This window comes from Diprion similis, chromosome 9 (genome assembly GCF_021155765.1).
Source record: "Diprion similis isolate iyDipSimi1 chromosome 9, iyDipSimi1.1, whole genome shotgun sequence".
Lineage (NCBI taxonomy): Eukaryota > Metazoa > Arthropoda > Insecta > Hymenoptera > Diprionidae > Diprion > Diprion similis.
In genome coordinates, this window is record NC_060113.1 from 5,899,503 (window position 1) to 5,926,699 (window position 27,197).

The 27,197-nt window shown below is 34.2% G+C and overlaps 4 protein-coding genes across 11 annotated transcripts; 2 read left to right on the forward strand and 2 right to left on the reverse strand.

The window, feature by feature from the left end:
* Positions 1-2,763: 2,763 nt before the first annotated feature.
* Positions 2,764-4,344, reverse strand: LOC124410390. Of its 3 annotated transcripts, none has more exons than XM_046888713.1 (3): positions 4,161-4,344; positions 3,262-3,996; positions 2,764-2,983 (listed from the first exon to the last, which is right to left on the reverse strand). In XM_046888713.1, the coding sequence occupies exons 1-3, from the start codon at positions 4,213-4,215 to the stop codon at positions 2,955-2,957; spliced, it is 819 nt and encodes a 272-aa protein (XP_046744669.1). In that variant the 5' UTR covers positions 4,216-4,344; the 3' UTR covers positions 2,764-2,954. The 3 variants fall into 3 exon arrangements, with proteins under 3 accessions (XP_046744669.1, XP_046744671.1, XP_046744670.1); XM_046888715.1 differs by having other exon boundaries at positions 2,913-2,973; positions 3,252-3,996; positions 4,161-4,343; XM_046888714.1 differs by lacking the exon at positions 2,764-2,983 and having other exon boundaries at positions 3,219-3,996; positions 4,161-4,343.
* A 725-nt stretch (positions 4,345-5,069) lies between these two features.
* LOC124410392 (60S ribosomal protein L27) lies at positions 5,070-7,235 on the forward strand. Of its 3 annotated transcripts, none has more exons than XM_046888718.1 (4): positions 5,070-5,194; positions 5,632-5,859; positions 6,923-7,059; positions 7,149-7,235. In XM_046888718.1, exons 2-4 carry the CDS (start codon positions 5,641-5,643, stop codon positions 7,195-7,197), a joined length of 405 nt encoding a protein of 134 aa, XP_046744674.1. In that variant the 5' UTR covers positions 5,070-5,194; positions 5,632-5,640; the 3' UTR covers positions 7,198-7,235. The 3 variants fall into 3 exon arrangements, with proteins under 3 accessions (XP_046744674.1, XP_046744676.1, XP_046744675.1); XM_046888720.1 differs by having other exon boundaries at positions 5,073-5,091; XM_046888719.1 differs by having other exon boundaries at positions 5,080-5,149.
* A 646-nt stretch (positions 7,236-7,881) lies between these two features.
* On the reverse strand, positions 7,882-10,742 carry LOC124410513 (dynactin subunit 2). Its single transcript, XM_046888955.1, has 9 exons — positions 10,559-10,742; positions 10,041-10,112; positions 9,837-9,976; positions 9,548-9,659; positions 9,200-9,354; positions 8,881-9,127; positions 8,553-8,729; positions 8,358-8,460; positions 7,882-8,235 (listed from the first exon to the last, which is right to left on the reverse strand). Exons 1-9 carry the CDS (start codon positions 10,592-10,594, stop codon positions 8,057-8,059), a joined length of 1,221 nt encoding a protein of 406 aa, XP_046744911.1. The 5' UTR covers positions 10,595-10,742; the 3' UTR covers positions 7,882-8,056.
* A 1,093-nt stretch (positions 10,743-11,835) lies between these two features.
* On the forward strand, positions 11,836-26,499 carry LOC124410511 (inositol hexakisphosphate kinase 1). 4 transcript variants are annotated; one of them, XM_046888953.1, is made up of 8 exons: positions 18,842-18,982; positions 19,224-19,832; positions 20,437-20,554; positions 21,556-21,691; positions 23,917-23,996; positions 24,486-24,661; positions 24,763-24,968; positions 25,079-26,499. In XM_046888953.1, exons 4-8 carry the CDS (start codon positions 21,561-21,563, stop codon positions 25,848-25,850), a joined length of 1,365 nt encoding a protein of 454 aa, XP_046744909.1. In that variant the 5' UTR covers positions 18,842-18,982; positions 19,224-19,832; positions 20,437-20,554; positions 21,556-21,560; the 3' UTR covers positions 25,851-26,499. The 4 variants fall into 4 exon arrangements, with proteins under 4 accessions (XP_046744907.1, XP_046744910.1, XP_046744908.1 ...); XM_046888951.1 differs by lacking the exons at positions 18,842-18,982; positions 19,224-19,832; positions 20,437-20,554 and adding exons at positions 11,836-12,625; positions 17,576-17,702; XM_046888952.1 differs by lacking the exons at positions 18,842-18,982; positions 19,224-19,832 and adding an exon at positions 17,570-17,702.
* Positions 26,500-27,197: the final 698 nt, after the last annotated feature.

Here is a 27,197-nt window from a genome sequence, read left to right on the forward strand (position 1 = left end):
ATAAATTCTGTTATCTAATAAAGAAAGTTTTCGAAAGAAATTTCAACTCATTCGAACATGGAACCGTTAATACATAAAATGTCTTACGATCTTCATTAGGATATTTGAAATTGAATTTTTATTCATTTATCAGGAAACATAAAGGTTTCTGGACATAAGAAATACAAAAATTTTTTATTGGGCTGGCAAAATATAATGGGCGTGGTTACAAACGACATAACGCCTAAAAGAGACTAATCTGCATCTGATTATTATGGGTAAATTATACGAACATCATAAGGGACGGAAAACTGCCCTACAAGCTATTAGGATTATATTTTATATCCCATTAGGTTCAGTTCACATACCGTAAATCATACGATAAAACCAACATTTATAATCGATTACGACTCTCCCTAAGTACTTACAATATTATAAGGCAATTATAATACAATCCACAACCGGGTGAACATCCTCAGAGATATTGAATCGTGATAGCAATCCAAAAATACCCCCCCCCCCCCCCCCCCCCACCCTACCCGTCGAATCTTGTTTCGCAGAAATATCTTTGTTAATTGATACCGTGATATATTACAACATACATTCTACGTAAACCTATGTGTAATATTGTCCAATGATCGCTAGGGTTCTGCAATGTTGACCTATCAAAGCATGTGGGAAGCAGAAGGTCATAAGGGCAAACATTTCCCCCGCGTGTTTGTGGATAACACGCTAAGCACCTGATTATTGTACCGTGTACACGGTACACCGACATTCACCTGCGCATACGTTCACTCTATACAAATTATAGGGGCGCTTGTATATGTGTACGTATGTATGTACATAGGCACAAATGTGCGACGCCCCCGTGTCTCACCTGCTAAAATCTAACAAGGTTGAAGTTAAAAACGTTATCGTAACGAAACATCAGGGAAAAATAGTTATTTTCATAAATTTACAATTATTTTTAAGGAAATGAGATTTCGAAATGAGAGTGTGTTTTGTTTTATTACAGCTTACTGAATTTCCTGCTTTTTCAAAATCGCGAAATAATAATTTTCACTCAGCATGAATCGTTACGATAACGTTACTAACTTCAATACGGTAATTGAACGAAGTTGAAGTTAGTTATCGTAACGAAACATCAGTGAAAAATCACTATTTTCGTAAATTTACAATTATTTTTAAGGAACTGAGATTTCGAAATGAGAGTGTGTTTTGTTTTATTACAGCTTACTGGATTTCCTGCTTTTTCAAAATCGCGAAATAATAATTTTTACTCAGCATGAATCGTTACGATAACGTTACTAACTTCAATACGATAAAATCAACCGCCAATACCAACGCCAGCCGCACCGCGCGCTTCAAAGATTGACGTGGTTGGTTGTGCTTGCGGGATATATTGATTAAGAACACTTGTTGCAGAGGCGGAACGAGCCCTCTGCTCCTACACCCATTTTCCTCCTTATTCCACCCGTTGGTCGTCACGTCGACGGAACTCTTCAAGGTCTCGCCTCCGCGCCCCACGACCTGCAACCCCGCACACACACACACCCCTATATTTCGACGCCCACTCGTTTAATGTTCAGACACACTCAAACACTCAAGTACACTCACGGCTTGTTTTTGCGCGCAAACAAGCATGCGTTTTCTATCAGTGTGTTGTTTTTATCCGCCTTCCATTTCTCTTCCATTTCGGTATGTTGGAGCTTTTTTGCCCCTGGGTACAGGGGCTTAAATCGGACGGATTTCTTGTTTTATTCTTCTAAAATTAAATCCAACAAAAAGAGGCAAATGTACAGCTGGATTGGACTTCGGAAAAAAATTTTATCCTCAATTAATTGGGACTAATAGGAATTAGGATAAGATTATAAATCAAGGGGCTTATAATATTAATGTAACTTAGATTCGACAATTCCAGCTTGTCTCTAGATGCTCTTGAGAATTTCGAATTATTTGAGGGAGAAGTGATTAAAATACGCCTACGCGCCTGTCCCTGACGTTTATCGAATTTTGTTCTTGCGTATTATAAAACGCGTCAAAATTTATTTAATTGAGCGCATTAATTCAATCGTGGTATAATTTGAGTCCTTCGAGGACCATAATTCTGTACAAGCTGTAAATACAAGTTGACATTTTCCCAATTCAATGTGATTGGTCTGGTAAAAAAATACTGACGCTTTCTGGATCAAGTGAATAATGCAATGGATTGTGATTTCCTGACGCATTATTTATGAAAAATACTTTCTATATAATTCGGATATATATTTTATTTAATTAAAAAAACTACTTTGCATATTGACTTTACCCGCGAGATGTAAAATCAAATATAGTTTGATACAGGATACAATTAATTTATCGTTTATAATATCAGATGTTCGTATAATTCCATCTATTAAATTGAATTCGTCGCAAATTGTGCGTATAATTCTGTTGGGTTTCGGATAAAATGTTACAAATTTTGTTCCTCCAACTCTCACGCTCAGTGTCTACAATCTGACCTAAATTTATATCACACATCAGACTTGCGCTCTAGACAAAGTTTCTCATGAAAAAAACGAGCGTTTTTCTCTACCCATTAAAACTTCACATAGAAGTCGTAAAAAGGATTTTCGGAAACTATAGTATTTCCTCTCTAGATTCAGTTCTTTTAATGAAATGATAGTAAAAAAATTGATTTTTAAAGAGATATATACTGCAGAGAACCTATTTTTGCATAGGAAATTATTCGATCAGTTTTTTTGTAATTAAATGAAAAGAAAAAAAAAAAAAACGCAACACTTTATTCAAAGTGGAAATCTTTATTCGAATACAGAAAAATAGCTGATTTAGAAAATCTTTCCGAAGATTTTGAGAATCTTTAGGGTGAAACACAATAATGGAATAATCAATTTTGGTGTAAGTTACATTAGTTTGTTACAATCTTACAAAACTCTGATAAAACCTCATGCATTAGGTCAACAGCATTAGGCACATCATTCAAAAGCATTGCAAAAATATTGTTTGGTACGAGAAATTCCTCGACAAGATAAGATGACTAAGGCTTGATTATGAAATTCAAAAAACACAAAGTGTTGGAGTACTTTGAATCTAACGTTTAGTCTATTTCAGTTTCAGTAGTGTTTTTGTAACTTCACGGTAATCCAGTACAGTTTGATTAAAAGTTTGACACGATTAGGTAATTACTGTTCAAGGAACATCAGCCATATGGATTATTCTGGAAGGAATTTACAAACTAGCTATCCAAATAACAGCATGAAATAAAATTGTCTAATTATTGCTGAATATCCTCAGTTGCGATGATACATACTGAATCCATCGGTAGCACAGACTGATTTTCTGTAGGTTCTACATTTGTGGATGGTTTGCTTAATATTGTTATCAGTTTCTCAGTGAGAGTGTTTTGTTGCCTGATCAGATCAGCCAATTTATCAAATCTTTCTTTTTCTCTTTGCTCCCTTGCCTCTTCCCTTTCTTTTCGTTCCAACTCTAGTTGCTGCATTATTGCAATAACATCGGCGTAAGTCACTTGTCCAACTTCTTCAACGATATACTGTCCAGGATCTATTTGAATCCCCTCTTTAACATCATCCTCTTCAGCTACTGGCAAATATTCTTGCTTCATTTTTTTCGATTTTGGCCCCCGTGTTTCTACTTGTTCCACTTCTTCGTCACCTTGAAAACTTACGCTTCCTAACAGTTTACCCTCTGATTTTTCAAATATTTCACTAAGTTTACCAAACCATGGCGGAGTTTTTCCACTCTTTTTATTCAACACGCTGATAAAAGTCTTTTTCAAACTTAACCACTTCTGGTAGGCTACTTTACATGGATTCTCACCCAACAATATTCCTTGAGATTCTATCTTCGCCGCTATTTGCTCCCAAACAAGCTTCTTTTTGAAACTCGAACTCGTTAGCTTGTAGATGAATTCCTCTGATCCAACTACGTCCAACAGAACGTCCAACGCATTTGGCTGTTCCCATATGCTGACGTATTTTTTGTAGATTCCATAATCTGTTGATTGGTAAAAAAAATAAAGTTATTTATGTAGGCAAATACATTCGACAATCTTCATTAATAAGTAGTAAAATAACTTCTTCAAAGAATTAGCTCGAGCAATTATTTATTCGTTGATATATTGAATACATTCTAATACAATGGTTACAATAAGTTTTTACCTTCATGGTCATTCGCTTCTTGAATGTCTGATAACTCAAGTGTGTTTTCACTCATGTTTGAACATAATTTTCAATTTTTATATTATGTTTATCCTCTGTGTTCCTTTTTGAGATAATTTTTACTCCTCTCCGTTCTTATTTATGCTTTATCGGCAGTTGCAGAAGTAGATGAGAACCTCGCAAGTCACGGTTAATTTTCATAAATTCCCTGTCAAATTTTCCATTGATCAATTATTTTCAATTACCAAGTAATTACATTAAAATTTGTCGCGATAGGTTAATCGTCATAAACTAATATCGCCGGTATTACAATTTACAATTCCCAAGCCATTAGCCATCGGCATTCGATATTTCGGTGCTTGGCAGTTGGCCCTTCTGAAATGCAGTCTGAATTGTGGGGATTTTTAATATTTGCAAGGCAAGGTTGGTAATACTTAGTATAATTTCGAACATATCCAATATACGAAAAATATTTGTAACATTATACGTGAGGGAATATATTGATCGTCAAATATTGAATTCACGAGTCTGAAATCGCCTCGATTTTTACTAAAAATCGGAAAAATCGTGCTCGATTTACTTTCTTTGTATATTAAATTGCGCTTGGCGTTAAAATGGCGATCACATACGTCTCATGCATCCCCAACATATATCTTCAGTCATAACGACATCTTCAGTCATATGTTTGAGTAAATGGATTGATAAATTGGTAAAACAAGGGTATAATTATATAATTATGGTCATATTAATGCATAAGCATTGTCTTATATCGTCATTCCATGTATATAAATCGCATTTAATATTAGTGAAGAGTCAAGAATCGCGCGATGAGTCGCGCCGGAAGTAGACTCAACGCGAGGTATTCGAATATCGAGTCCCAACCGTAGTTGGTAGCTACGATAAGTTCTTTTTTCCGGTTTGCGGAGACACCGTAAGTTCTGTTCTCGTGTAATGGTTAAAATAATCTACGAACATCGGGATTTTCTGAAGTAATAACACCAGGCATTAATTACCTCGGAAATCGTAATATTATTGTGCGTCTTATAAGCCAAGAATTCGTTTTTTATCGTGCAAGTGTTATTCGTTAACAATTGTGAATCTCGGCAGCACCTCCTATGCCACATACACGTTTGTTTATTCGAATGATTCCTCGGACACAAAAGATTTTTCATTTACACACCTGCGTTTAAATAACAAATTTCATTAGAAATCAGCTTCAAAACTAGATTCAACGATCCGCTGCATTACTAAACTATTGTTTCACACACTTGCACTTGCAGGTTATGTCCGACATTCCGGAATGTATACAGCTACCTACTGTCAGCACGTTACTTTGCACGATGCGTTACTTGGATCTTGAAACTTTCATAAAACTCTTAATTTAGCAAAGAACAACAAATGCCAGTAATCATTACTACTGATGGATTGGTAGCCAACAAAAATGTTTTAACCTTTTTCTTTTTCTTTACAGGAAACCAAGATGGTGAAGATTATGAAAGTAGGGAAGGTGGTGCTGGTCCTTAGTGGCCGGTACGCTGGTCGCAAAGCTATAGTCATGCGAAATTTTGACGATGGCACGTCAGACAAACAATACGGCCATGCCTGGGTTGCTGGCATCGATCGATACCCTCGCAAGGTACACAAGCGTATGGGCAAAGGAAAACTACACAAACGATCCAAGATAAAGCCCTTCGTCAAGGTTAGTTTTACAATGTTAAACTCGTATTGATAGCCGTACAATGACTTTGAAACTTGCGTAAAATAGCCACTCGAAGAAATTCTTTTTTTTTTTTTTTTTTTTTTTTTTTATAGTACAGTGCACTCTGGAGCCTGAGTCTATTTATATATCACGCTTGCCACAAAAAGTACTATATGAGTATCTTTATTTTCTTGGATTTCTAGCCCCTCAATTCCAATTTTCCTTTAAATATTCTAAGTAATTAAATCTTGAATCAGTTTGGTTGAGAAATACAATTTTAACCATTTTTGAACCGAAACATATTGTTATCTTGTTAATATTAATAAACTAAAGTCTACTAATGAAAAGGCTCCTAGAGTGTTCAAAATTTTTGATTTATTGTTCAGCTCATTAGTTAAACTGATATTAATGTGCATACAGCAACCATTTACATAAAACAGTACCAGAAAACAATCATATTCAATTTTTCTCATTATATTATGAAGAGTTTAAGTTGAGACTGTTCAGCTTCATATAAGACATGGATTTTTTTCGTCAACTTGTTCGAAAGCATAAGTAAGATGGTGATAAAATCTAAATCTGAAAATGAATTCTTGCAATCTAAAGGGTCATCCACAACTTCCATGTTTTCAGAAATATGGTGAACAGTAAATTAGGATTTTAATGAAACAAAGTTTACCTGGTCTACAACTGTAACCCTTATAACTTGGTTTTGAATTGCTAATTAAGTGATTGGTTTTTAATTTCTCATTCATTTCATATTTCTATGAGAAGTTGTCTACTACCAGTCTTGATCGTGAGTTTCACTTCTCCTAGTTGATTCACTATAGGTAGTCAAATACAAAATGAAATCCACAGTCATTTGATAATGAAACAATTTATTATATTTCTTAAAATGTCTGATTTAAAAAATTTATCCTGCAATTTGTGAGCTTCATATTAATCAATTAATAAATAAGTTTCCACAGATTTGTGGTTGCAACGAACACAGTCCCATATAAAAAATTTCTGCCCAAGACTCGTTATATCGTATATTTTAAATTGTTCGGTTTTCTCTCGTCAGATGTTGAACTATAACCACTTGATGCCAACACGATACACCGTTGATCTAGCATTGGATAAGGCACAAATCAAGGACCTGAAGGACCCCATGAAACGCAAGAAGGTCCGATTCCAAACCCGTGTAAAGTTTGAGGAGAGGTAAGAGTACCGTCTTTGTAGATTTAGACAATGGTATTCGACGCTCAGGTTTAACTGTTCATATTTACTGAATCTTTTCTTCTTTATAGGTACAAATCCGGCAAGAACAAGTGGTTTTTCCAGAAATTGCGGTTCTAAATGCTTTTATATCGGGGTCAATAAAAATGTGTAAAAATTATAAGTGCAACTCTAATTTTTTAGCATCTAACCCTCATCATGCGTTAATTGTAAATATTGAATATTATTAGCGATATCAAGTTTTCTAGCCTACAATGGCAACTATTGTCTAAATTTTTTTTTATTTCTCCTTTTGTCTAGATCATTTCATTTTTATATTTAGGCATTAGTATACCTAATCTACCAAACTCAACTAGGCATAGAACTCGCTTAATAGTATAACAGATCGGCTAAGTATTGAGTCTACATCTCATGGGTGTTCTAAATACAAGACGTCAGTTTTGCACAATTCATTTCACTTAAGTCATCTTAGGTATGTAGATCGTTTTTGAACCCAAGTATATATATTAGGTACATCTCGGCCAATCGAAACATGTCGTACATATCTGAAAAAATCAGGGGTTGAGAACGCAAGTAGTGTAAGTTAGTTTGACCCAATTCTTTGGACAAAGGAATTTAGACCTTGCGAATTTCAAATACAAATCTTTGTCACAAAAAACTAGATCTACACCACTTGTGAACGGGATACTAAAAGGAGATGGTAGATGAACAAGGCATTTGTGAAACATGAATAGAAAGAATTTTTTAAAACATCTAGATTCAATACACGTATTTTAATAATTTATTAAACGCAAGAGAAGATTCGATGATAGAAAAGCTTGATAATACAACAAAAAATAATGCGTATGTTACAATTGGTAAGTAATACTCATATTATGTTTGTGCAGTTATTATTAGTTATTATAATTAGCATATTCAAGTACACTAGAGAAAATCATAAGACAGCTTGCAGTATCTAAACTTATCGTTATTAAGATAATTACTTATTTAGTTTTTTTACACGTTCATCAATTGCAGTTATGTTGTTCTTAATTGCTTCCAAATTAGATGCAAAACTTTCCTGCACCCCTCTTAGCATTGCCTTGTTACTTTCAAGTCCTGATGATATTTGGCCTTGTAATTCTTCCAAAAGCGCCAAAGATCTGCTAAATTCAGCCGCTGAAAATTTTTGATTGATTTAAAAACATCTTCAATTTCAAGAATCTCAGTTCTGCAATTTTTCAGTGACACGTAATACCCCCAAAGTTGAAAATTTGTAATAATTCTGTCAGCAACCTCACCTTGTTGATGCACAGTGCTGAGAGCTAGCATTCGATTCACTGTTTGTGGTAAAATTTGAGACATGGTTTCCGTCTTCTTAATCACTTCATAGATTTCTGATATCTGTGAATTTATAATATTATCATCACATACTTCCAATTTATTATTAAAGGTGATAAATGATGCGCTGTGAGTGCACCTATCATTGAGTATACCTTTTGTTCTTGATCAGAAGATATAGGTGCACCAGCTTTTTGCTGTGCAATATTGTCCATTCTGTGGACCAGAGTTGCCAATCTGCTCTCGATACCATCTAACTGGGTGGCATCTAGAAGAGCAGCTTTCGCTCCCAGTTGTTGCACAGCTTCAACTAAACCTTGAGTCTTGATTGACTGTAAAAAAATTAGGATATTGTTATAATTCGTTACCTAACTGTCTTTAAATACAAATAAAACATAATTCACGGACCTTCATTAAAACTAATAAGCATTATGTGTTTGAGGTGTATGTCTTGAGTACAAACAACTGTGTCTCAAATCTCACCTGACTGAGTCTACTGAGTTTTTCATTTCCAGTACCAATAACGTTCTCTAAACGTCCTAGTCTTTGTTCCAGATGAGCGACTCTGGACGCTTCTTGTAATCTTGCTCTTTCTGGTTGATACAACATTTGGTACTGAAGTACTCCAGGTTGAACATCGCCTTCTTTTTCAGCTTTATTACTGCTGGTTGAGTTCTCCGGTTTTCCAGTACCGCTAACTTTAAACAACTCAACCTGTGATATCAGTTTCCTGTAAAAACAATACAGCTCAAGTATGCTCTAAATGTTTATCACTGTATCAGGTAAAATCGCCAATACATACTGTAGCTGCGTGCCATGAGGGTCAGACAAAGAAGTTACAAGGTCAGAACCAAGGCACTGCTCTAATTTTAAATTGTCCAACTGCTTTCCAGTCTGTTCCACTTGAGATGCTAACTCCACTGCAGATTTTACATCGCCATCGTTTTTTGCTGACTCCTAATAAATTTTTATCTTTTATAATAAGTCTTGTACACTAATGAGATGAACAGTGTTCAATATTATTCATAAGGGCTACTGGAAACGTTACTTACAGTCACTACAAAACTTCAAAGTATTATTTTTTTTCGCAAAGAGTAATTCATTGTGAACTGGAGAAAAAGTTTTGTCACTATAAAAATCATATCTCTACCTTGATCTGGTTTATTTCGTCATACAGTTCTTTTATTTCGCATTGTAGCCGTTGATATTTTTGGATCGGAGTTTCAGTTTCACCTTCACCAGGCAATTCCCAAACTCCAGATCTGAAATTGTGTTTTTGATTTAAAAAAATTGTCAGATAACAATATAAGTTAGATAGACCAAGTTAAGTTCATCAAATTAATTTTTTTTTTTGCTGCGCAATATCATGGACATATTGAGCAACAAAAATAAAACCTATACAAAAATAAAAAATTAAATGATGTTTCAACAAGTATTACATAGCATTATATCCAGTCCTTGGTTTGCGAGACAATTGATCAGAGAAGTCGACTCCTTTATTTATCAGGTGTTTTCCCTTAAACTTATTAAAAGCTTCAGTGGCGCTGATGTGAAGTCGTTCGATGGAATCATTCTCTTCCTGAAAATTAATTTCAATTTAACATCGGTAGAAAACAGGATCAAATTCAGCTAAGAACATTTACCTCAGAGTAATTTTGGAACTGATCGGATTCGGGAAGGTCGTTTGTCTCGTAGACATCAGGCTGGTCGTAGGCCTAAAGTTAAAATAATTGGAATAAATTACTCAGTTTATTAAAACAGTTTGTGTTCAGGTCTTAATATTAAAATAAATAATACATCATTTATTGATCCGAGGACATTATACGACATTTTCCACGTTTTAACTTATATTGGCAAAAAAAAAACTGACTGGGAAATTTTGTAGATTGTAGAGTTGTTGTCGATGATGAGTATAGTTGAAATTTTATTGTCAATTCAATATTCATCTAAGCGAATTGAAAACCAGAAGCTATGGTGTCCTAACCCTCAGTTTCAGAAACAAGTGTGGCGTAATACTCATGAAAGAGTAAATTTCCGTAAAATCATGTGTGCGCTGTGAGAATCGGTACACAAAGATTTTCTTAACATCGAGAATCGTTTTAAACCAATTTTCTATAACATACGGCCAATTTTTTGTTGTCGCTGAAACTCCTTTACTTACAATTCCAGGGAGATCAGCATACTTAGGATCTGCCATTGCGTATGATTTCTACGAATGGTATCTACAGTATAACGCTTAATTGACCGTAAATAATGCAATTAAGATCTCAAAATTCAATTGACAGATGACGGATAACGGATCCCCAAATGTTCCACCCACTGAACCCACCGTATAGTTATTGGTTCTACTCATAGCATAGAGCATGGCTGCGCATCTCTACGTCATTGCCAATGGCTTGCCTGTGATTCGCCCAGTGAAAGAGATAGAAAGCATATGCGGCCATTCTCCTTCTTTCTCAATCTCTGATATTCCTGCAGGTAAGAAAGAGATCGAACGTACACGCGGCCAACGTCTGGTTGAGCAGTTCATGCTCAATGTCTATGCTATGGTTCTACTTATGGCGTGTAACTAATAATGAACTTTAGTAAATGTTACGCACCTTTGCTAGCTGAGAAAATATAGGAAAGTGTAGTAGCAATGAAAACCGCGCCCGTAGATCACTAAAGTTTGCTTTCATTTACATGACACATGATGTAGCTTTCTAAAAACTTCGGAACATTATATCGGTAGAATGGTAACGTCATTTTTTATACCTATTCCGGTAATGGAGGGTGAAAAAGCGTCTCAATCTTGAAAATTCCATCTCTCGGGTTCATCATATCGCTAATGGTCCTACAGGGTATGATTTTCTTCGTTTTTTAATAAAGAATCACGTGAGGCATATAACTTTTTGCGTATGTTCCAAAATAGTGGAAAAAATTGTTGCGTTGATTGATGTGTCTCGAGTCAAAAACCTAAGCAGCTGTTCTCTTGTAGCGAAAAATTTAAATTCAAGTGGGATGTCCCCCACCCCCTGCGTTTTTATAGGGTTAAAATTGATTCCTTGCGCATCAAAACGAATACATGATATATTTTTTAGGCATGAGTAACAGTAATCAGAATCACGTTGACGCGTGTAGTAGTTATTGCGATGTGATGAGTATTTGAATATGTGCAAAAATTTTCAAAACACCGGTAAGTTCATTTATGCAGGAGCAGAATCTATCTGAGAAACCGGTTGGTGATTTCTATTCCATTTCAGATTGCGATTGGTTTGAAAAAATACGGCCATGCCAGTATTGCTATAGAAATCTGTGGTATTGCCGGTATTGCTAAACGAATTTACCCAACGCCATCTAATGGAAAAATCCAATCGCGCAACTCTGGCCGAACTGATTAAACTTAAAACTTAACTGCTAGCTCATGACCAATAGCGGCGCTGCGATCGCGACATGATTCGACGCGTAGTTTCTACTCATCAGTCTGTACGACATAACTGTTCCGTTGTTCAGTGTCGATTTTACCCTTGATGTAAGTTTCCTTTCAACTGCAAACTGCAATCCATTCCCCCACTCGTTTTACAGCTGATGCGATAACTGTGTTACGGATCTAATGCTGCGAAACGGTTTGTTTGGTGTCCCCCAGATAACGTACAAAATTTACTTAGTTCGTCTGGTGTGCTCTCTGTGTATTGAGTCGTGCGGTAGCGTCTGGAATCGTGCGTACGAAGCGAAAATCGCAGCCAGTACGCTTATAGATCCACATATTCTCACATCTTACTGACTGGAAAGAGTGAAATAAAAAATTCAGAAGAGAGAGGGAGTAAGATAGAACGATTTAGTGAGAGCCCGAGAGAGGGAGAGAGAGAGAAGGAGAATCGAGGGAGGGAGAAAAGAGAAATAAACCAGTACAGGATTGGAAGAAGAAAAAAAAAACAACAAAAACAACAACAACAACAAACAATAATAAATAAATTAAGTAAATAAAAACATCGACAAAAATCGAAATTCATTCAGGTCAAGTCGAATAATCGAAAGTTTGACGTGTACACATCAACTAACCAGTTGCGACGAAGTGGGTGGTTCGTTTTTTATCAGAGGAGTGTACGCGGGGATGGTATACCTGGCGGGTACTTGGGGCATGGGAGAGACTGAACCACAGTGCCATAGCACCACCATTTCCCCAGTAACAGCATCATTCCTCCAAGATCACGATGAAGAAGTCGCTCTCCATCCCCTTAATAATCAGGTATTATATCGATCTCGTTGATCCCATATTTTCATCCTGTCACTACGAAGCTATGCGTAACGCAAAGAAACTAGCTATGCAAATGATGTAGAGCGTTCAGTAGGCCAGGAAAGAAGACATTATAGTTTTTTGTCTCAGGCTTCCCTACCGCAATCAAATTTCTCCCGTCGAATTCGTCTCGCTGCACCACGAAGAGGCAATGTAATGTAATCGTCAGTCTGTCTTGGCAGTTTACGAGGTCGATTAAACTCTTGTCCTTACGATTATAATCGTAAAAACTATCTGACTAGACGAGGTTAAATCGATCGGTCGTATGAATTATTTCGAATTTTTTTTTGCCTTGAATTTTTATTACTCGCTATGATTTCTTTATCGCATATTATCATTGCCATTGTCTGTCTGGCTTCCGCAGTTATGTTTTGACATCTCGCCAACTGACTCAGGGAATTATTTTACACAAATCGCTTTTTGTTCTTCCCCCCCGTTTGTTGTTAAGTACGTGGCCTTGAGGTTCTTCTCAATGAATGCAACCTATATTTTACGTTTACCTAACACTTACAGTTTTTAGACACCTTTTCGCGATCAATTCCATATTTATCATATAAATATGCAAAACCGTAATTGTGTTGCGCGTTTCCTCGATTGTCTATAGGCTTTTTACTGAAATATGATCATATTGAAGTTGGTAACGATTTCACGCCGAGGGAAAAACCGTTAATTTGCGATTTTCGAATTGTTCGAAATTCAGGAAATCGTGATAAAACAAAACACACTCACATATTTCGAAATCTCGGTTCTTTCAAAATCATTTTAAAATAAAGAAAATACTGATTTTTTCTCCAATATTTCGTTGCGATGAAGGTACCAACTTTAAATTCTTGAAATATTTTCTTCGCTAATTAATTTATGGTATAAATATTTTCAATCGTAAATTGCTATTGTTACGAAATTTCGTTCAAAACACATTACTGTAACTTATTGAATCCTCGAGTAATTATCGTCATTGAATACTTTTTGCAAAACAATGAAATGTTATTCTTATACTTATTACAAAAGAATACTCGGAGATACAAAGAAGAATCGTGTCTATGTTTTTCTTGCATTTTCTATCCTAACGTTAATATTAGGGTAAACAAGAGTTTGGTGCGTCGTTAATATTTCCGGAAATAACTTGTGAGAGGAGAACACACCATCCTACTACAGTTTTAGCTACCATACTCTTGAAAAATACAAAACATGTTTTTCTGAGAAATAAAAGAAGAATCACCGTAATAACTCTTACCTACGTCGTTTCACTGGAATGGTATTATTAACACAAGTAGGGAGAATACAGAACACAATTACTTTCTTTCACTTCAGATCCCCCTTTTCTCCTACCTACTTACCTTGTCCCAATTTTTACCTGCACAAGGTATTTGATACTCTGATCACTTGGATGAACCTGTACTGTATGCATCGATTTATCTAGATGTTATCAGGAATCTACCTTAGGAAATTGGTCACAGACTCGTTAGAAAATAAAATAAATTTTCTTCATTCTACTTTGGGAAACGCTGTTCCTTTCCACTAAAACTGCTTAATAGATAATTAATTTATTATTGAGTTTCTTATTGTAACGCAAAAAGCAATTTTTAATAAACAAATAAACTATAATGATTCATAATTACTCCATTTACTGTTACTACTTTCATTTTTATACAATTATTTAATAATTAAATAAAAAAAAAACTTTTTCTCAAAAATTACGCTTTAAGATCAGTCGTTGATTTGAGAGTTGTGCAAAATCCTCGCCTGAAATGATTGCTTTGTCGAAATTTAGATTGAACATTCGCCACGTGTTGTGGAGTAGTACAAGTATTCATACATACATATTTATATCTAAGAATGACTCACGTCAGACTAACTTACTGTTGTACTGTGATATTGCGTATTTAAACTATTCGCAGTAGTTGAGTTTGTACGACGTTAAACACTTCTTTATCACATACATGTTATGTATTTTTATCGAACTATTTATTGGTAAACTTTGAAAGAAAAGTTATTATTTGGCAACTTTCTAACAACTGAGAGTATATTAACGCTGTCGTAGAGTGTACCAAATTTCTAAGAATCCTAAGTTTGTGAAGTAACCAGTTGTCCTGATAACGCATGTTTACATAAATCGTACGAACTTCAACCTTATCTTTATCATCCAGGTACTGTTAAGTATTCAGTCAAATAGGCACTTCGCACAGTGTCGACTATACAGGAAATTTCAATATTAGTTAGTACAATTATATATACACAACACATATTACCCAACAGCATATCTTATCTAACTATCGATGTCGTCCAATTTAGTGTAACTCAAAGAAAAGCTCACACCTTCTTACTTGACTTTTGAAACAATATTCTTCTTCGAACTTAGAGAATATGTTAGGATTGGCTTGCCTCAGGCTTTCTTGGAAGATTCTAGATCTTCGATACCCGGAAGGGTTATCTAGATGTTTGGATATTTGGATACATGGACCGTCTTTATCGTGTTTGCCATGAATAATTATTATCTGGTGCTTAAAGGGGAAGCGCAGTTTTTCTAGTAACAGCAGTTATGTGGTAGGAGCAGCTTTCTGATTAACTATTTTAGTCTTTGGATGTGTAAAATTGTAGCATTGATCTTTGCTGTTGAGGCAGTACGGAGTGGTTCAGAGCAGATATCGTCTACACTTGAAGCATATCAAAGGTTAATGGCGCAGCACATTAAGAAGGAACCAGCAGTCTTCCACAGACGCTGTATAATGTCTGTGACCTCCGTTACTGTATCTCGAATTACAACATTCGTATTATTGGATGTTGTGGTAGACAGAAACTAGTAATCTTCTTTCTCTCTTTTTGTGTTGTATCTTTTTTTGTTTTCTTGCCCGTTGAAAAGATGGCGAGCCATTTATTTCTTCAAACTACAAAGTAAACTCGAGTAAATTATGATAATTAATTATACACAAAGAAATATGGAAGGACTTGCATCACAAGTTTATCTTCCTTCCACCATACTTAAATAATACAGCTACTACGATGGTGCAGCAGAATAATGTGCAGCACTTTGTCTGTCTACTCTTCTTTTACTATCATGGATATCTATATTAAGATCTGAGGCTAGACTATTCAGATCCAACTTGACAGTGCAGCACCCAGTTATTCAGTCTGCTTAAGTATTTACATCTTAAGCCAAGAGTAATAACAATTGATGCTTATAATACAGGTAATATAAATAGGCAGAAGGATGCAAGGTCTTTTCTCTGATTTGCCTTCTCATTAAATTAATCGGCCTTCTTCGCAACGGTCGTATGCAAAGAATGAGGAAAAAACAATGATATTTTCGATTTGAAATAGGGTGGTGACAGGCTGGGAAAACCAAAAAAACTTAGTATAGTTAGAAAATCTTATTCATCGGGAAAAGTCGGGGAATTACGTTGTTGCTTTGTAAATCCAGCCAAACCTGCTTTTGGAAATGATATTGTTCCAATCTCATTTCTTGTCCTTTCCTGTTCTCTCCGTTCGCACACATTTTAAGGTACCGCCGGTCATGAAAGCAGCTAACATTGCACAAGTCCAATGGCAATAGGTCATGGAATACTGACGTTTTATTCAGCAAAAATCGGAGAATTTTATTTCAGCAAGAATTTTCGCCACCTTATGAAAGTGGTCCATTGATAGTTACTTCAGCAGAATCACATCTGCATTTTCATGTTACATATCACATTTGTTCAATGCCAAAAGCATATTTCTTGTGCAACTTTATTTTAATATAACTTTTTTTCAACAAATCGCCTCGGATAGATTTTCGATTTTACTCTACATTTGAAATTACAAAAAATCTATTGTATGTAATTAAAAATTAAATTATACTTAATGAAAGAAAATACCAGATAACATTGCACTGTATTGTTTAAGAAGATGAATAATTTTGGGTCCAATTTTTTTTTTTTTCTTTTTTGTTTCGAAAGTTTAAAATAGCCCATGTGAAATAATATATTTGTCAACATTGTAAACAAAAATTTTGACCGAGCTTCCGAAGCTTGATAGTTATGCAATACTTATACTATAGTAAAAAAATTGTCGTTGACCTTCTCCTTGGATCAGCGAAGCAATAAATACAACTCTCTATTAGATAAAAATACCACTATGTATAGTTTTAGTATAGTATAGATTTCGTACAAACATTATGTCGGCGGGAAGAATCTTAATTATCCACTGTGTTAGCTACTGCATTGAATATGAATAAGGATAAAGTTAGTAACATTACTGTAACAATGAATATTTGAGGAAAGTTGTCAATTCACATATTTCAGATCTTCTAAAATTTAGTAAAACTTAGATTTTGTAAAGACAACTCCTTGAGAGTCGTTCTAAAATTGTAGAATAAAGATTTTTTCCCTGATGTTACGATAGTTCAACGTTACTTACCTTCAGCCTCGTGAATATTAAGGTTCTTGCATTGATACTACCGAAATAAAATATACGTATACAGAAAACATCAGATTTCGATGACGCTGAAGTTGGCAACGTTTTTGTAGTGATTCACGTTCGTATGAAATCGTTATTTTGCAATTTCAGGAAATGTCTGAGATGTAGTAAATTATAGTTTGGAAAAATATGTACATTAGACTGTATCAAAAAAATCGACTATTTGTTTTTTTTTTTTTTTTTTTGAAAAATATACTGAAAATATTGTTCAGGATACCGAACAAAAATAGTCGTTTTTTTTGATACAGTCTAATATACATGTTTTGGAAACTTAACTATTTAAACTCAACTAAAATTTTAAGATAGTCATTTTTGCACTCAATGCTTCGTTCCGCGAACGTTAGTAGCTTCGGACTTTTAAATTTCTCATTCTCAAACTGTATAGTATACCTATCTATTTTGATAGTAGAATAATAATAATAATAATAATTTGAATTTCATATCCAATAGGTCGGCGGTCATACCAGACTGTTGCTGCTTAACCAGAATACCATCTGCAAGCCATTGAACTATCGAGAGCTCGAGTTCTATCAAAACATTCCACAAGATATACAAATGTTTGTCCCCAAATTCAAAGGTAACTTAATTTTTAGTGCGTAATCGTATACGTCTTTCATGCGTTTCTTTTACGATGAGAAGAATTACTTATTTATTTATATTTTTCATCTATTAACAAAGTCATCGTCTTATTAATAAATAGGTTTACTAATGTCACACTTATGGTCACAGAAATCGGACAGAGTTTTCTGTATCTTATACTCTACTTACATCAGACAACACAAAAATTTCACCCACATTTCGTTATTACCATATATGTAAACACCATTTTAAAGTCCAACCCGTTCCGCTCATGATCAACTTAAACACTGCGATTTTATGAATTCATTCATGCAAATTATTATTTGACTTATCAAGTATACACCATTTTGGCAATTTTTTGTAGTAATACAATGTCTTCTGATATTGGGATCGCGATAACAGAAAAAAAAAATCAATGTATCGATAAACCTGAACATGTTTTAACGAGAATAAATTTTGTGTATCGTTAGACTCGTTGAAACTTTATAGCGGGAAAAAAAAAAAAAAAAAAAAAAAAAAAGCCCTTTTCTTTTGCACTTTTGGCCTCCGAAGAAAATATCAATATAATCATTGGCAAGAAACTAAGGTTTTTCTAATCCTGAAAGTCTTTAGGGGAAGTTTCTTCCGATAGCTTTCAGGGAAATTTGTAATTAATTATGGTACAAGTGACTAACATTTGCGAACACTAGAGTTCATCCGTTCTGGACTAACTCATAATTGTAGATTGGAAAAATGTGCTACCACAGTTGATCGTAAACGAATTTTAGTAGTAGAGTTGACCTGATATATGTACAATGATAATAAATTTCTAAGCTTTGTACTGTACTATTACCGGTTTCTAAATTGACGAGTATGTTTCTTGGTAATGTTAATTACTTTTTTTTATTATTTATAACTACATATCTCGAAATGAATCACGTAATAACGGCTGCTGGAGGCGCCAATTAAATATGCTCTCATCTCTAATGCGATGATAAAAGTACCTACCACGAAATATATGTATCAACAATGCAAAAAGCAACAGAGAACTATTTTTCCTCTGAATGGGACAAAGAACAGCCTTAAAAATTTTATCTATTTTTAACCGAAGTTGAACCCTTTATTCCGGCGGCTTAGCTCCTTGTAGTTATTTTATTTAACTGGCATCGAAGCGAGTAGAGACGAATGTGCATATGTAATATTTTATCGGTACATTGGTTTGAACGTCACATTACATTGATTACGTAAAGATCAGTGAATTGACAGCTAGTGATATACGCAAGTGCATATAAGTCGAAGGTAATTACGTATAACGAATAATTCTCATCACATGAAATTTGTTTTTTTATTTTTCATCATTGGTAGGCTAATAATTTTTATCGCAAACTCGCATTCTTTAATTCTATTGAAAAATTTGCTTTTCTCTGGGAAAAGTGGGTGAAAATTATGGAAAAGGAAAATGTTTCTTGTAAAAGTAATAATTCTTATGTATGATAAAAAGTTTCCTTTGGTCGAACCTAGTATGCAGTGTGCAAGAGAGATTGATTAATCGTATTTTATGAATTTCATGATATCATTATTTGCAATGACTCATCTGCAATAACGAAAGTCGTTGGGTAGGTACAGGAAAAATAAAGAAGAAAGAATCGTAGCTAATAGAATGATAGTGCAATTCAGTTCATTGATAAACTCTGGAACTGTTTGGTTGGAACTGCTAAAACATGTTAAAACTGCTTTGTTTATTATAGATGTATATCACTTACTGTCTAATCTTACAGTGGCAATTGATGTCAAGTTGAATTTATTGCTAGCGTTATACCTCCTGTCATTTTTACGACCGTAAATATTTCTTATGTTCTACCAACACGATTGACCTGCGTACATTTTTTTACCCTCCACCTCTTGATCTTTAATATAAAATAAAAATCAGTCAGTATCAGTTTTGATTGGTATGCTATTGTACATATTTCTAATATTGTATAAGTGCATAATGTAATGTTATACATCAATCAATCAGTCAATCATTTGTACGCAACGTCACAGGTCACATGCGTCTAATGACTCAGTAGCGACTGCCATTAAGCATCGTGTATTGCATCGTGTGTCAAAAGAAATAGTTGTATCGCTCTCGAATAGTAAGAAAAATTGGGTAAGTACTAATAATTATACTTTTTGCGAGTATCTCACCTTGTTTAACGTTGGTAGGGACTCGACGAGTTTTGTATTATTTGCTTGTCAATTTATTGGCACGTAATCAGTTCCATTTGTTTCAATGGGACAAGCCAGTAATTGATTTTGAGCAAAAATATAAATACATTCGTTCTGTTTGTTGATACCTACGCAACATAATCAAGATGTAGTTCGCCGTTTGTTACAGATTAAGTTATGGTGGTAGTTACTAGGCAATCACAACGATTCGCTGTTCAATTTTTGTAAATGATTACTATTGATCCTTGTGTTTAAAAAAACTCACAATTCAATAAGTTATCAAAACAACTCTTAACTATTTACAAGAATATTTTTCAATATTTGTAAAAGTTTGGCGAAAAAAATGAAGTAACGATATCAAGAAGAAGGAAATCTAAAGGTTGTCCTTGATTTGATTCGCTCAATGCCGAGGGTTCCTTGTTTTGCGATGAAGTGATACCCGAAGCACGCGCCAATTTGAACATGAATTAAATGTTAATGTGAAAAATAAATGCATCAAATTCGCCATGTTTGATGATTGTCTAGCAAAAACCTTTTCTTTTAAGTATCCCCAGAGCCAATAAGTCACAAGGATTCGTGTCTGGGAATCGAGGCTTGGCCCGCTCGCAGACTCACTAGCGCCCTGAACACATTCCATTTGCTTCTCCTTGGCCAATGCTCGGGGTTTGTATTTTGTTGCTGATCACCAATTACAATATAATTCCACCAAATGTGAAATTTATACTGACTGTGAGAGAAAAAAATTCTATTGTCTGTTGTTGGTTGAATTTCATCTTATTCATTATATGATACACATAATTACTGTGTACACACAGAGACATATGAAAAGCTTATATGTTTTCATATACAGTACGGTATGTGTATGCCTATATTACGTATGTATACGTATTACAGTCAAAGTAATATGTTTTCATTATTGCTACAAAATTACTAGTCATGATACCGAGTGAGTGTTACTATCGATAGAGGAATGAAGGAATATGGATACGTGTGTGTATTTTTTTTGTTTTCGTTTTCACGCAGCATATTAAAAACGATTGATTATAGAAGAGCAATTTCGAAGTATGGAAGTATTTACATTGAACTTTCTCTTTTAGGTGGAATTTATGCTATCAAGCCACATTTTACACATACATTAGACCTCTATACTATGTGTATTGTTATCGTGGCACTTTCTATTACAATGTTAAAAATTCTCAGCTATTTGTGATTATAATGGGAAACAAGGCGCATTGTATTGCGTCAAATAGTTTTGGTCATGTATTTAGTTTTAGTTCTAAGTCAGCTATGGTTATAAAATGGTAAAGCATATTTTTTGGGGTTTATATTCATTGAAATTATGTGGAGATAAATTAGTGTGGTTCTTTATCCGAATTTGTTATAAATTACTTTCTGAATTTTTTACAGCATGATTAGTAATTGTGCGTTGAATAAAAAAAAATTGAAAAAGATGCATTTTACATTTTGACTGTAATATATGCCAATGATACGAATCTTTGAATTTGTAGAAAGCGCGTTGGGTACTAAATAAGAAGAATAGTAACAACGATAATTGTGTGACATACAATGCCAGTATTACTGTTAGCATTTTATCAGCTGAAAATCAGTCTTTAACATATGATCAATAAAGACCGTTTGAACTCATCTAACGGCTGATGTTTCAGGTGTAATGCAGGCTTCCAGTAGCGGCGAGGTTTCACTAGACAAACGTTACAGTCCAAGCTTCAGAGATCAAGCAGACACAACCAACACTCGCCAGGGAAAAGGTTCGACAAAACGAAAGCGTGACGATGTTCTCAGGTAAATTTTTATTCATTATTTCATTATAATACTATTGTTTAATGTGAGTTTGCCGAACTTGCTATGTCATCATATTTAACATAGTGTATAATTATAATGTATGTAAATACATTTAGTATAGTAAGTTAAAGAGATTTACAAGAAACATTCTATTTTTTTTATATATTTTCATACAATTAATATGCTATATGATATTAGAGTTAAATAATATTATGTAACTTATAGAAAAATATCACAGCATGATCAATTTCTGCAGCACATAATTATAGATGCAAATTAGCACAGATTAATTTCATTTTATTTAATAACAATTGTTGTAATTTTTCTCACTGATTTTTGTTTCATCCATATAAACATGTGCTGTGGAATTGTACTATCTTCTAGTACATAACTTCTGTTGCCAAGTATTTGTTATTATTACTATCACTATTATTATGATTTATATTACTGTTCAACTTGTTACAGCGTAGCTATATTTATTTTTATTATTTCGTTTCGAATGGATAGCTTAATAACAATACATACATACATACATACATACATACATACATACATACATACATACATACATACACACATATATATATATATATATATGTATAGGTATGTGCATATGTAGTGTAAAATTACATTCATCTGAACATGCACTCAGTCTCTATATAACAAAATTCTCATCATCATGTTGGAAGAAAGAAATTTTTTATTCATCAATAAACGAAAATATACCTCTAAATTCCCAAAATTTATGTAATTAAGTTTAAATCTAATTTTAATAAGCATGTTAGTACTTAGCCGCTAATATGTTTATGACGTAAATTAATAAATATATTTGAAATTATAAAAGAAAGATGAAGAAACTCTCCAGTTTTCCACACTATCGTGTTTAGTTGTAAATATACATATAAATAATGAAAATCAACCCTGTTGTCTCATAGTTATATGCCGCTTCATTATACGAAAGGACCTTTTATATTATGAAAAATAAACCGTACAGTGGGAAGTAAAAATTTATTTGAATAATCTACATCGTAATATATTTATATATTATGTGTCAGGTCAATCTGAATAATAATATCACTCGGTAAAATGTATACATGTATATGTGCTATAGATATAGATAAACATATCGGCTTGTCCACACCGTTTCAACCAGATTTTATATCTTACTCTCTTTCATTTCATTTTCGACTTTATTCTTTGACGATACTATAGACGAACCATACTCTTGATACCATCTAAATTTTTTTCAATTATTCATGGGTTGGACGAGTTATTTTTTTTTCCAAAATTGATAATTACAAGAAAACTGAATTAGATAAAAAAATCTAGTTTTCTCATTTTTCTATATGTTCATTCCACCTCTAGAGTTTTTGAATGATGCGTTTTTCCCCAATATACATATAGGACTATTTGAAAACAATATTTTGCCTTTAAGTAATACTTGAAAATCAACATGACTTCAGGAGTTTTTGTTTCGTGCATAGTATTATGTCACAGAAAAAGTTCAGAGTAAAGTTGCTGAGAGTATGGTCTGAAATCCAGTGGGAACTGTGTCGATTGCTTTATACACATTAAATGTGCATATGTTATTCATGTATTTGTGTACACATATATATACACTATGATCGCTCATAACGTGTGCTACTTCTTTATGTCTATATATCACCGCCGTCACCAGATCAACCTACAAGTACCTACCTAGCGCTATTTATCCTGCTATACTTACAAGTATACTTTTTGGTAAATGGAAAAGGTAAAGATACCGAGTACAATTATCCGTGTGCTTGACGATTTCACCAGGCTGAGGGAATATCTGTGTGTCAAGTAGGAAGCAGCCAAGTCCTGATGTTTTCCTTTTTTTTATTTTCTTTTTTCTCGGTGAATAAACAACTTTTCCTCTTCTTCAAAAATATTCTAATTTCGTGTCCCTGTAACGTGTTACATCACGTTGACATTCCTGTACGTGTTACTCGTCATATTTTCATCACAGGTTTTTGTTAGGCTCATATTTAAACGAGTCATAACAATTTCGTATATTTTTTATGTAAGCAGTATTTTATATACCTGTGATATTTATTTTTTATTTCATTAAAAAATGTCGGGTACTATTTAGACTGTTATTACTGTAAAAATTTTCTAGCTGTATTTTATCATGCAATTGTAGTTTTAACTTTTTCACAACAATATTTTATTACGCTACTAACCTAATATTACTTGTTACACAGGATGAAAATTCACCGCAATAATTGCACAGTTGATGTCTTGAAGCCTGAAACTCATTTGGAAAGTACACCGAATACACAACGTATCCTTCAACTTGTTTTGTGTTTTGAATTTATATTATCGTGATGAGTAGACTCAGAGTCCATTACTGTTATTCAAAGACGTACTTTGCTTTCACCTTGTAAACAAAATATCTTGTTTCGTTAACTGATAATATTTCATATTACCTTTGCAAACATAATAGTTACGTTCGATTAGTCATTTGCTTATTGCAGCCTACTCGGATACTCCTATATCAATTTTTATGACACTTCAGAGTTTTCATCAAACTTATCTTGAGTAAAGATATTGAAAAAATTCAATAAATACACTAACTCGCAACTGACGTCAAAGTTCTATCAGTACATTATTGATATAATTAGATAATAATAGTTCATATTATACCTAAAAACTCGTTGAAGCTGAAGTAAATTGTCAGGTGTACATATTCTATAAATGTGTATACAAAACTCAAACAATACCTGCACAACGTACAATATTTCCCAATTTTTTTCCTTGACCATTTAAAAAGATTTTCTAATGTTGGAGAATATAACATCTCGATACACGCATCCATGTATATTGGATTTGAAAATGGGGACCAGACAGTACAGTGATGATGCGTCAGCTGAAAAACGTAGCAAACAAATTGCCAAGTGTGCTGCCAGTACTTCTGCTTCTTTAGGAGTTCGTCTGTGCGGAATGCAGGTAGGATCCTCAATTTTTACTGTTTGTGCTTCCATTTCATCTTAGCAAAGTTATTGCATTAAGACCGAAGTTATTCATGCCGTTTGGTAATCTTTTTTCAGGTCTACCAAGCAGATTCAGATCATTATATTAAAAGAGATAAATATTGGGGCAGAGAACTGAATGAAGAAGGTTTCAAAGCAGCACTATACCGCTTCTTCCACAATGGTTTTGGTTTACGAACGTTAGCCATTCAAAGAGTGATAGCTCGCCTGGAACTTTTGCACCGTGCAATCGAACGACAAAGTAGCTACAGATTTTATTCCTGGTAAGCTTTTTTTTTTAAACTGTCGATGTATTTTTTAATGTTGGATCTTTAGTTCATCTTTCCGATCAATGAGAGAGTAACACCCTTGTACGATATTTGATAAATTTCAGCTCACTTCTTGTCGTCTATGAGGGGTATCAAATAGATGACTTTTCAGTGCTAAGACACACCCCGACACTTCGAGTTGAAGAAGAATCGACGGACTTAAATTTTATGGAAAATATTGCTCATGGGTCTGAAACATGTTATGATGCAGACACAAGCAACAATTCAAATGATTACAATCTTAGCGGTCACGAAGAAGTTAGCCAAGCCACACTCCACAGGAGTTTTGGAGAGGCAGCTGCACGAGGGGCCAAAAATGCTAGTGGTTTTTATCCAATTAACGAGGAAACTGTGTTCATGGATTCACCTACAAACATGGTCAGCACTGTTGTTCAAAGCTCGCAATTTGACGACTGGATGATGTACAGCAGCAGTAGCGGGGATGAATTTTGTTGCGGGCAACACACAGCTGATAGTTCTGAGGACACTAGTTCGGATGTAGAAATGGAAAGTACGGGATGTGTATTAAAGCGTAACAGACCCAGGCAACATTTGCGATTATACGAAAACACTAAGCATGTTGAAACAGAAGATGAATGTTCGAGTATTTCTAAAAGATTACGTGTTAAAACTGATGAAAAAAAACAGGCAGAAAGTGAAGATTCCCTCGTCGACGTAAGAATGATCGACTTTGCCAATATGTCGTTTAACCACACTGGAAGTTCTGTGGGGAGTTCAAATTCAAATTCTACGATTCATCAGGGTCCAGATTGTGGCTTTTTGACTGGCCTAGACAGCCTGAAACGGCTACTATTAGAGATACTAACTGAAGGTTAAAATTTGTGTAATGTTAGATCAGCAGACAATTTAAATAGCGAAACAACATTTTAACCCAAATGACAAATAACTAGACACTTATGTGGTGAAAATGATTTATGCATTATACAACTCGAACACGTTATTTATATATATATATGTATGTTTTTAAATCAAATAAGAGAAGTGAATGGCGTTATATGGAAAGACAGGGATAAGAGAAATAAACTCTCAGCGGAATGTACAAATCTCGAGTTCATCTCAAATTTCTCGTTCATAACAAGTGTATAGAATTCAAGGGGTGAGCGCTCGGTAAGCAAAACGGTGAATATAACAAATATTACATATGTACATAAATTCATTACAATATATTTTTAAGTCTCGATCGAATACCCGGTGAAACTTGAGACATTCGTTAGGAACAGTGTTGTGAACACTGATGATAACGGTGATGACCATAAAACAAAAATATATAGTATTTTACCCCCCTATGAGCGTACTGTGCAATTTAACAGAGTGCTTTGTCCAAAAAGATACAGTGGTTACTAAAATAATGAAATATAATTTTTAATTATATAACATTAATATTAGAAGAATATAAGTTACGATCGTGTAAATAATGTAAAAATAATAGTGCATTCAAAGAAGTACATAGTACCTATATATATTACACCTTGTATGTTAGTTGCAGCCCAAAAGTATCCACTATCTTGGTCAATGTATTACAATTAATAAAGCTCCATCTAATTTTCTAGAATTTTCTAAATTCTTAAGCCTTTCTAGGGAGCGCGGCAGCGAGGTGGGTTTCTCCTAGATTTCTCATTGTAGAAGGCAATGATTCAGTATCATGTAACAAGTATTATCAATACACGTATTTCGATGTGCGCGAATTTATCCTTACCTACCGCTTGTTGCGGGAATTTTATAGTGACGGATAATAACTTATTGAGCTGATAGCTGCTTAATTATATTGAAACACTTGCACTATCAGCAAACTCTTCGCAAATGAGTGGTAATCATTTTTACAGCGAAGCTTATGTGTGTACTCTTTAACATAGCAAGGTGAGCAGCTACAACTGGTTATGTAGATAAAGTGTCATTCCCATTAATAATAAATATTGCAAAATCATAATAGGTGTAAAATGATACGACGTATGATTTCAACATTGGATGCAGATATTCCGGGTTGTGGTTCAAATATAATCAGGTCTTGGCCAATTAATGAGTTATGACTTGAATTAATACTCGATTTTCGAAATTATCATCAACGAATGCATTTTCACAATAAAGAGTCAACTCAAGATTGTATAATTTAATCTATAACATGAATCTTATGTGAAAGTCGCATCAAAGTCGCTTTTGCAACTA